The 10,216-nt window shown below is 39.1% G+C and overlaps 1 protein-coding gene across 3 annotated transcripts in view; it reads right to left on the bottom strand.

Annotated features, from left to right (window-relative positions):
* Positions 1-2,192: 2,192 nt before the first annotated feature.
* Positions 2,193-10,216, bottom strand: part of LOC138033022 (protein kinase C-binding protein NELL1-like) — a 16,727-nt gene continuing 8,703 nt past the window's right edge. For 2 of the 3 annotated variants that reach the window (XM_068880754.1, XM_068880753.1), the window contains 2 exons: positions 7,225-7,341; positions 6,013-6,142 (listed from right to left, as the gene is read on the bottom strand). In XM_068880754.1, the coding sequence (XP_068736855.1) occupies positions 6,141-6,142; positions 7,225-7,341 (119 nt within the window). In that variant the 3' untranslated portion in view covers positions 6,013-6,140. Of the gene's footprint in view, positions 2,732-6,012; positions 6,143-7,224; positions 7,342-10,216 lie in introns of those variants that run through there. The other variant, XM_068880752.1, reaches the window with a different exon arrangement.

Raw genomic sequence — 10,216 nt, 5'->3', positions numbered from 1 at the left:
GCAATTATTGAAAGTGATACAAGTCAAAATACTAATTCTTTAATAAGCTGCGGGTACTTTATTCAGAACTACTCTGAAGATGACAGCGACAAAGAAAATAACTCGACAAACAACATAGACGCTATATTGGAATCTTCTGAAGACAAAGTAAAAACATTGGCACACCGAACAAATGGCCTCATGCCAGGGCAAATGATGATGCGTATTTTTTAAAGATGCGTCTTAAAATATATGCATAATTCATAATAATTAAGTAAAACTAATTAAGTAAAATACGATCGTCTGGGGGAGTGTAGTCCTGAGAAGGACTGTTTGAGATGACATTGACTGGCGTTTCGACAACCTGAGCGGAAGTTATCTTCAGAGTCACAGTCATATGTGTTTCATTGGATGGAATTTCAAGCCTTGAAATCGCTGACAAGGTAAGAACATTTTCTTAGCGTGCTTGCTGTACATGTTATCACGCAGAATTATTTTATCCCTCAAAATGTGAATAAATTATATGTTTTTGGAAAGTTTATTTCCTTAGCCTTAACATGATGTATTGCTTTCCCCCTAACTTTAAATACGTTTTTTGCAGTGGTGGATTTCGGGCGGTTTTTTTTGTTAACGACACAGGTAAAGATCTAGATGAAGCAAGATGAAATCGTGCAAACCTGAGAAAGAGCGGTTGGAGGGTAGTGTCGAAAACGAAGACCTCGAAAATGAAGACCTCCGAAATGAAGACCCCGGCACGTCTGAGATACACATCAAAAATGAAATGTGCGATTACATGGAAAAATCTCAGGCCGGTTAGCCGACATCCCGGCATATTACGATGTCGCGATCCCGGTAACTCGGCTGAGATTTTCTCATATAATCGCGTTGACCGGGACAGCCCGGTTAGCCAGGCCAGCGATTTCTAACCACATTACTCCTGGACCATTTTAGAGCAAAATGACCCACGAAATAGTCCTTTTTTATGCTTAAATAAAGGATCAATAAGATAGCAAACCATAAGGCTTCTTTAAATTGTAGAATGGTGAATTTTAATGACAATTTAGCAAGACAAACGTCTGTCCACTTCTTTTTGTTGTTGTTATCTTTTTCTCACATGACATATTCTAAATTTAGTCCAGACCGGGCTGGCTCACCTCATGTAATACCGGGCTGAAAGACATCCCGGCAAAGCTGCCGGCCCTTCGGCTCGTTTTTCGAAAGTCTCGAAAACTTTTCGGGCCCGAAAAGCCATTTGTGAAACTGCCAACGGCTTGTTTTGGAAAACCGATCTTTTGACATGTTTTCAAGACAACAAAAAGCAAAATGACAGTGAAGTTTGACGACTTAAATCCTCTCTGTTCATGAGATACAGAGGGAATTTCGACACCCAAAAATAGCCCTGAAAGTTTCGAGAAAACGGGCCCCAGCTAGGCTCATGATCAGCCGGGCTTGTCGGTTTTGCGGGTACCTTTACCAACTGAGCCAAACGGGCAGCGGGAAAACGATTGTTTGCATTTTAATGTGAAAATAAATAAAAACTGCACCATAAATTTGAGAATTTCAAATTTTTGCTTTGATGGATTCGTAATAAAGAGGGTTCCACACAAACTTTTGAATTCGATTTTATTTCTGGTTGTAATATCTTTGCATCTACTGCACTGGTGCTGGCTATTCCAAATGTACAATTAACGAACAGGGAATTAAGAACACTCACTTCTTTTTTCTCTTGAGCTGCTTGGAATGATTAATAGACCGAATGCATAAATGGCTAATGAGACTCACTACCCTCGCTCTCAAGCAACATTCTTTTATATCTTGGCCACGCAAACGAGACTAGTGAGGCTAATTATTTCATAAACAAGAGAATATTTTTTTGGCCGCCATTTATGCATTCGGTCAAAACTGCATGTGCTTATCACCTCCGAGTTAACCAATCATACCGCGCGAAAATTACTTTGCACTTCTCTGATTGGGGTCCTTCTGATTTTGGGTCCTTTCGTGATTTTTTTTCTGAAAAATCAACCTCTTTGATTTGCTTTTGATTTGTAGCTTTATAAACTGACAAATGAATTGAGTAAATTGGAATCACAAAATACAAACCACAATAACGAGCCACATTAACCAAAACGAAAAGAGTGAAAACTACTCTAACAGCGACACCCAAAGGACTGTTGAATTGACACTACTCATGTCAACCAAAACGAGCTGCGTTTCTAACGAGCATAAATTTCCCAAAAATCATAAGAAGATAATTTATTCTCATTGAGGTTATCATCGCACTCAAACCTGTCGGAATATATGTTATTATAAGGAAGCAGCCAGTGAGCCGTCCTTTCTACAAACGCAGGGTGATTATATAATCTGTCTTCATTAAGGTTTACATGACCCCATTTACCATTTTTGGAGTTGCCCCACTCATGACATTTTTCGGCTAGGCGAGAGTTATCGTCGTTCATTTTGACAAAAGAGCCACAAGCGTAAGGCAAAACATCCGTCTGACCACTGAAGTACTGGACGACAGCTTCACCCAAACTGTTAGCAGCAGTGGTGATGTGGAATGTGCGCCCAGTTGTCTGTTTCTTGCAGTGGAATCTCAGTTGAGTGAAATTCATGTGTGTTCTCAGCTGATTCATGGCAGTTTTAGTAAGAAGCATCTGGTTGCTCGCTATTCCACGGTATGAAGTCTTGAGTGGCGCCTGAGCGGGAGGTGTTGAATTTTGCATCACAAATTTGGAGGCAAGTAGCCAGGCCCCTGGAATCAGAGTAAAAGTGTAAGGTTTTCCTTAAACCTAAATAATAATAAAAAAAGTCGAATACACTCGACGCTTTGAACAGCCGCCCCTTGTTGTATTGATTCACTGTGGGAAGGAACTACAATTAAAGCTCCCTTGACGTTAGATCTCCTTAGGGTGTGTTTACCTTCACTAGTTCGCCAAACTACCAAAAGTTGAATTGCCTCGTAAGCGAAGACCGACTCGGACGTCTTAAACCAAAGGAGTTAAACGACTTTTAGAATCTATAACTGAAAACTTTCTTTTTCTTTTGTAACCCGTGCAGGAGATCACTCGCCACATCCATCTCTTTTGACTGATACGATGCAGAAAAATGCGTTAGATTTTAGCGCTATTTCTTCATTATCGTTCTATTCGTTTCAAGTTTGTTTGTCCTTAATACTCCAGGATTTCACGGCAGCCATGTTGCATGGCAGGAACAATCGATTCTTTTTCGTATGGGAAATGTTCTTTTTAATGCAAAACATTTTCAATGTTCATGCCATGCAACATGACTGCCGTGCAAAACCTTCATTAGCATTTTGCAGCCTGTTTGTTAGCCTCTCTTGTCATTCCGTTTCTCAAAGATTTTGCACGAATGCTTCTTTTGTACAGTCATTTCCTTCCTCCTTTCCCTCCATTTTGTTTGAAATCGGACCCTTTTGCGCAGGTCAAGTCGCTTAAACGCACAGAGTTCTGGGAAAAATAGAATGCATGTAATGTATGCAGAATTTATGCAATAGACCTTATTCACGATGGCCGCCATGTTGGATTTGCTATTATCATGTAAATTAGCTACACATTTCTGAGGGGGCAAACAACACAAGTTCGAGAGGTTTTAACGAGTATCTTAGCCACACAGACGATTTTTTCACGTTCATTGAATGTTTTTCACTTAAGTAGTAAAATAGAATGATTACACAAGTTACTTCGATGTTTTTTGTAGTGATAAATGAGGAGAAAGTCAAAATGTCAAGGGCAATCAAAGATATAAAATTATCATAAATGGGACTTAATTCTAAATTCTAAAATGTATATTTAGAAATGTTACTTCAATATTTCGACGAGCCGATTTTCCGCAATTTGCCTTTTTTCCAATGTTTGCCCCCCAGCATAACACATGGCTACTTTGCATGATAATTTGAAAACCAACATGGCGGCTATCGTGAATAAGGCCTATTGATTCGGCACATGAGAGAGTTCGACATGTACTTTTGCCTTGCTATTCGATTCGACCAGTCATAGTTAATGCAAGGAGATGGTTATGAAACTGGACAAGTTCCTTTGTTTCATGTTTTTGTCCATATTTTTGGCCTTGACCCTGCACAAAACATGCCTTTTTTCCTTCGATTAAATTATGCGCAACTAATTTGCGAACCCGTGCGAAGCGAAAACAAAAGATTGTGCAGGGTCACGGTCAATTCAACATCGATTGCAACAACATTGCTCTCGCTTTTGAAAGTTCTAAGGTTTCATAACCAGTCCCTCGATTAACTATGAACCAGTCGAATAGAACGGCGGGTCGACCCAATTACAAATCTGTCGAAATCAATTGATTCATACGTCATACCTTGTTAAAATTGTAAATGGTTTGAACTAAGGAGTTATATCATAATAGAACCATTGACTTTTGAACCGTCCCCATTAACGAGTAAAATAGTCTGGCGTTAGAGAGAGTAAAATACGACTCCTTGGAGTCAAAGGGTTAAAGGGGGCAACACACTGACTGACTTGTTCGTGTAACAATATTAATAACTGAGCGACGTAATTTATGGATCTAAATGCAACAAGCACTGTTTACTGTCCTCACAGCCAATGACATATAGGCTTAACTAAAATTCCACCCGTAACGTTACCACTACCCAATCACATCAACGACCAGATTGTTTGTGTTGTCGGTCAAATCCGGTCTCAAGCTGAATCCGCTTTTACCTAGGATAAATTGGAGATCCTCATTTTACCTAGTTTAAGGCAGCTATCAACCCCCCAAAAAGGATTGAAAACACCTATATAATCCCTCGTTCTCTGTCTTACGCATCACAGGACATCACGCATCTTCTGAATGTTGCGTATTATCTGATCAGTTTATTCATACACTTAGCTGACTTACCCACTCACTTTCAACATTACAACATAGACCTTATTCATAAATGGCGGTGACATTTATAATTCTTTTGTCCACGTGCAAATTAGCCTACCAAGCCTCATTTTAGAGCAAGAATTCTTTTCAATTCACTGTATGGTATCGAGGCTTGGTAGGCTAATTTGCACTTCGACAAAAGAATTATAAATTGGCCGCCATTTATGAATAAGGTCTATAGTAAGGAAACAAACTAAAGGCTGTACTTATGCTGCTCCTTCCGGTTTCCGGTACTTAAACTTGCACCCTCCAGATCTATAGTCCTGTGTCTTCACTACCACACTACAACGACGAACATAGTCAACCCAACACAGTATTTTTCAACATTTGTCTTTGGATAATACGTCAATTGATATCCGTGTACAATAACCAAATTAAACTTTTCCTACCCTGACCCTAACTTTTCTCTAGGCTTAATTTAGGCTCCAAAAAAGGTTTTTTCAATTCATCTGAGTGCCTATTCAACCTGGTAGGTAAAACGAGGATCACCAGTTTAACCTAGGAAATCTGAGAACGAATTTTACCGACAACATATATATCATCTACTGACGTTAACAGAGATTGCTTGACTCTGAAGATGACTTCCGCTAAAGTTGTCAAAATTTCAGTCAATGTCAGCCTAATTAGTCCTCAGGACCTCAGGACTACACTAACTTCAATTATTAATTATGAAATACACCCCCAATATGGTGTGTAATGACACCTGTTTTGCCAGACATCTACCAGAACATCTACCAGAGCTGAACATTAAGCAACATTTTTTGAGAACATGTGAAGTTTCTTGTATTTGAATTGCGGAATAGAATGAAATAAAAGTTGAAAAAAATCATTACTGCTACTTTACCACCTTAAGCAGTTACAAAAGAAGCTAACAGATATACTACATGTGGCTGACTTCTTCGCTTACCTCCCTTAAGCATCCAACGAGACTTGACAGTTTTGGTGATCGCCTTAAGGCAGGGCTGATTAGATATATAGCTCTTAGGGGACTGGGCGAGAGTAAGGGAAGGCAGGTGTCAAAAAATTTATCACTCATTTAAAATAGAGTTTCGGTTCCTTAGCAGTAGGGTAGTTCTGTACTTAAAGTATAGTTAATCGTAGAAAGATTTTCCTTATCCGTTACCTCCGTCAGTAGTCATATCACAGAAAACTTTCAGATATGTTCCATCACTGGCCGGGTCGATCCAGTAATACCCATCCTCTTTCCAATTGGAGACATTCATATCCCGGATGTGCTTGCAAGACTTTGTTCCTGATGTTGGAGTTAAAATAGGTTGTTACTGGAGAAAAACATAAGCAGCAGCGTGCTATTGACATACTATATTAATTTCTCTGTATTATCGCAGTCTGGCGTGTTTTTTAAAATGTTCATAAAAAAAAAAAACGAAAAAAAAAAAGATTCTTTTCTTGTCAAGACGTTGTTCACTCCAAGTGTAATTATTGACTATGCAGGACTTATTAGTCTTTGAGAGTCTGACTTTGATGTAAATCAATCCAAAAATCATCGTGTACACGCTTCTCAACAGGAGCTCGATATGAAAATGTCGAAACCGTGCATTCTCGATACTGAAATGAATGACTGCGATGGAAATTGTTAGCCTCGGTAGATGAAATAACGAGATGATATTTTGCAATGGTGACTCGGGGATACTCGGAAAAAAGAGTAGTGCTCCTTTGCAGGAGACGAACTTTCCTAGTACAGAGGTAAAGTATCCGAACTAGTCATGGAAAGGTTGAGCAAATTCTTTGTTCTATTTTAATTAATTTACTTTGAGCGTTTTGGCAAGTGCACGTAATCCTTACCGGCTAAAAGAACGTTGTTTTTCCCTCCGATACGTTCAACCTGCCTTCCTAGCACTGAATGAGTTGGTTGTACCAGTTAAAAAAAACAGTTTGCACTATACTGAGTTAAAAAATCAGTTGATTGTTAAGATTTCTCCAATATGAAGTTGAGTAGCTTCCAAACGGCTGTGGTACGAAAACTGGCAACCAAATCAAACGAAACGTAAATGTATTTACTCAACACTTCAAAGGAAGATCTGAATAAAGCACCTAATACTAAAGGAGGCAGGGACAGGCAAAATTGAAGAATGGATGGCAATTCGGAGGTTGGTTGTAACTCAAAATACTAATTATGTATACTTGCTAAATATTTTTTTAGCACGAAGCTTTGAGTTGTGTTGCTTAAATACGTTAAGTCCCATAGCGAGTAGGGGCGAGTGATTGATCAAACTACACAAAATCAACTGCAGAAATCGAGTATTAATTGACCCTTTTTTCAACAAACTCTAACTGGAACTTATGATAAAAAAATATTTAGAAACTTGTCTGTACATTTTTGTCCATCTCCAAAAAATCCCTCTTTGCATGTGCAATGATAGGAGCCTTCGATGTTGGTACAGTTTGCTTCACGGCTACAGTTGTGCTTCTCCTCTGAGCACTCGTCGACATCTACGTACAAATGGTAAAAGCCAAAAAGGCGGACTTAATACTTTTTCAGTTAAACTAACGGTGGGCGACAAAAGACATTTTCTAACGACGCTTTCCATTTGACGGAACTGACAGGCCAGACCAGGCATCTCGAAGGGCTAACTGTACAACGCCTTCAAATTAACAAACTTCGATGATGATATATACTCTTCCATAAAGAATGCGAGGGATTATCATTCAAGTGTTTATTCATATTGTTGCATTTTCTTTGCAAAGTGACTGTTGGGTCTAGCCGGCCAGTTCTGACAAAAGAAAATCACCCTAAGACACGATTTATATCTTCTAAAGTTTAAAAATAGAAGCACTTTGCATATCTCAGTCATTTCGAAACTTCTTCTAAACCGAAAGACAAGTTGAAGGATTATTACTTCAGCAACTGTACAGCACCAAATATCTGTGATAGATTTTGTCTGATATTGTTTTGACACGTACGGTAGACCAGTTAACACGAAATGATCTCTTTAATGACCATATAAGGAATGCAAGAACTGTATATTGTAACATTTTCCCTTTTTTTAAGAACTGAACTAGCCTGATCAAGATGCTAACAAAACAAAAGGAAACAGGCTATAGTAAGGAACGAAAAACAAAACGGAAAATAAAATGATGATAAATTTTCAAAGTTTTAACTGTCTTAATAGTAAATGACTCTGTAAACTGCTGAACACGAATCTATTGAAGTCTCAGTCCTTTTTTGTGAAACTGGGAGCTAAGTAACAGTCATTGAACCTAGAGGGTGGCCTTATTACTCTAGTTCGTGTTCTTTTGACACCTGGAGCAAGCAGTGACGCAGGCAATTGCCTTCGTTCTGTTAATGTTGTCTGTACGCTGTACCCATGGTTTGAAGGCTGACTTTCAGTGACTTCACCTGCCTTGGAAAAGGTAGCTGGATTCTCAGCTTGCCTCAAGAAGTCTCGGTTTCTGTGAAGGATTTGGTTTTCTGAATTAGTTTTCACCAAATGAGATCTGTCTAACAACTTACCCATTTTTCAGGGCTGGTCTTTCTATTGTCCCCTTTCTATTTCTGGTAGGTTGGGGGAAGAGCGATCATGGTACCACTTAGCTTTTTGTTTCTTTAAATTCAGCTTTCCGTAAAATTTCCTGGAAGCTTAGGGTACAGTAAATTGGTAGCTGTGAGTAGTAGGGTTCTGGTGCTGCGAGACATCAACCTTTGAGTTGGGCTTGTTCCAAGAGACTCGGTTAGTGTGTTTCTTTGTCCCAATAAGGCTACCCAAGGATTTTTGTTGTCCTTGAATGCTTTCTTGATTAAGGACTTGGCGACTTTGACTGCAGACTCCACCTTCCCATTTGCCTTGTGATGATATGGGAAGGATGATACAATGAGAAATCCCCAGTCACGTTAAAATTGATGAAACTCGTGACTTGTAAATTGCGGCCCATTGTCCGTTACAAGCGTATCCGGAATGCCATATCTGCTAAATTGTTCCTTAAAAATACAATCACAAAGCTGAATTTGATGTCTTGCAACTGTTTCACTTCGATGAAACCTGAAAGGAAGTCTACAAGCGCTAAGTACTCTTTGCCATAACGTTTGAATTGGTCAGCAGTGACTCGACTCCATGGGAGATCAGTAAGTTGATGGCGTTGCATTGGGAACTTCTGATTCTTGACTTGAAGTGCATTTCAGATTGAACATTGTTTGATTTGGTCACACACTTTAGCATTTATGCCTTGTCAGAAAACAGTGTCTCTAGCTTATGGAAGGCAATCTTCTACGCCTAAATGGGTAGAATGTATTCTGAACTTCACTTCAGATCTTAGTATCTGAGGGATGACTTCTCTTGAGCCTTTGATGATAAAACGCCGTTGTGTACGGTAAGCCCATCACGGTAAGACCAGTACTCTCGGAACTTGACTGGGACTTGATCTTTCTGCATAGACCATCCTGCCAGGATTGTCCTCTTTAAGGTTTTTAAAGTGTCTCTCCAAGTCACGAAAGAGGCAATGTCAAAGTGCTCACATTATAATAGGGAACTGGAAAAAAACGGCACTCATTTTCGAATTCCTGAGGAAAAGTTTTAGTAATTTAGAGAAACATTTGCTAGACCGTACTTTCCCTTTGAGGTTTCTGTGCAACAACACTGAGCAATAACAACAGCCGCAACATACGCTGCAACGTGAAAGCTCAGTTAAAGGGTTAGAGCAATGGGCCATCAGTCCGGCTCGGTAACGGGTGGCGAGAAGTACTTTTCAGGGAATTTAATTTTTAAATTTTGGTGTATTTAGCTGGTACTTGCAAAATATAGCGCATTTGAGAGACCAAACGAACCGAAGAAAGTGATTTAAGTACTACACCGTAATAATTAAGAAATTCAACTTCCTTTTTACGTTAGGCTGTTCTCCCATCTCTGAAATTCTATACTTGGAAAGTGCTTCAACACGTCCCCGAGTTCCCACGTCCCATGATCCCACTTTTCAACACAGCTGGCGGCGGAAGACGCCTCGTTAAGAAATTGTATCAGGCGTACTTTTCTTTAGGGAGGATGCGAAAATTACGCCTTATCGCAGGTTATCATCAGCAGAGTCCATATTAGCAGTGATGTTAATTATTTTCCATATTTTTCCTTTGTCATTACCAGTGTATTGATCGCCAGCATATCCCGATTTGCATGTACACATATAGGATCCCTAGTGATCTAATTAACACACTACATCCTTGCTGAAATTATCATTGGTGTTACATATTCGTCAACATCTATAATAATAATAATAATAATAATAATAGTAATAATAATAATAATAATAATAATAATAATAATAATAATGATGATGATGATGATGATGATGAAAGACTCGCGGAAAAGGTGTAAACAAT

This window comes from Montipora capricornis, chromosome 14 (assembly GCF_036669925.1).
Source record: "Montipora capricornis isolate CH-2021 chromosome 14, ASM3666992v2, whole genome shotgun sequence".
NCBI lineage: Eukaryota > Metazoa > Cnidaria > Anthozoa > Scleractinia > Acroporidae > Montipora > Montipora capricornis.
This window is presented reverse-complemented; position numbering and strand designations above follow the sequence as displayed.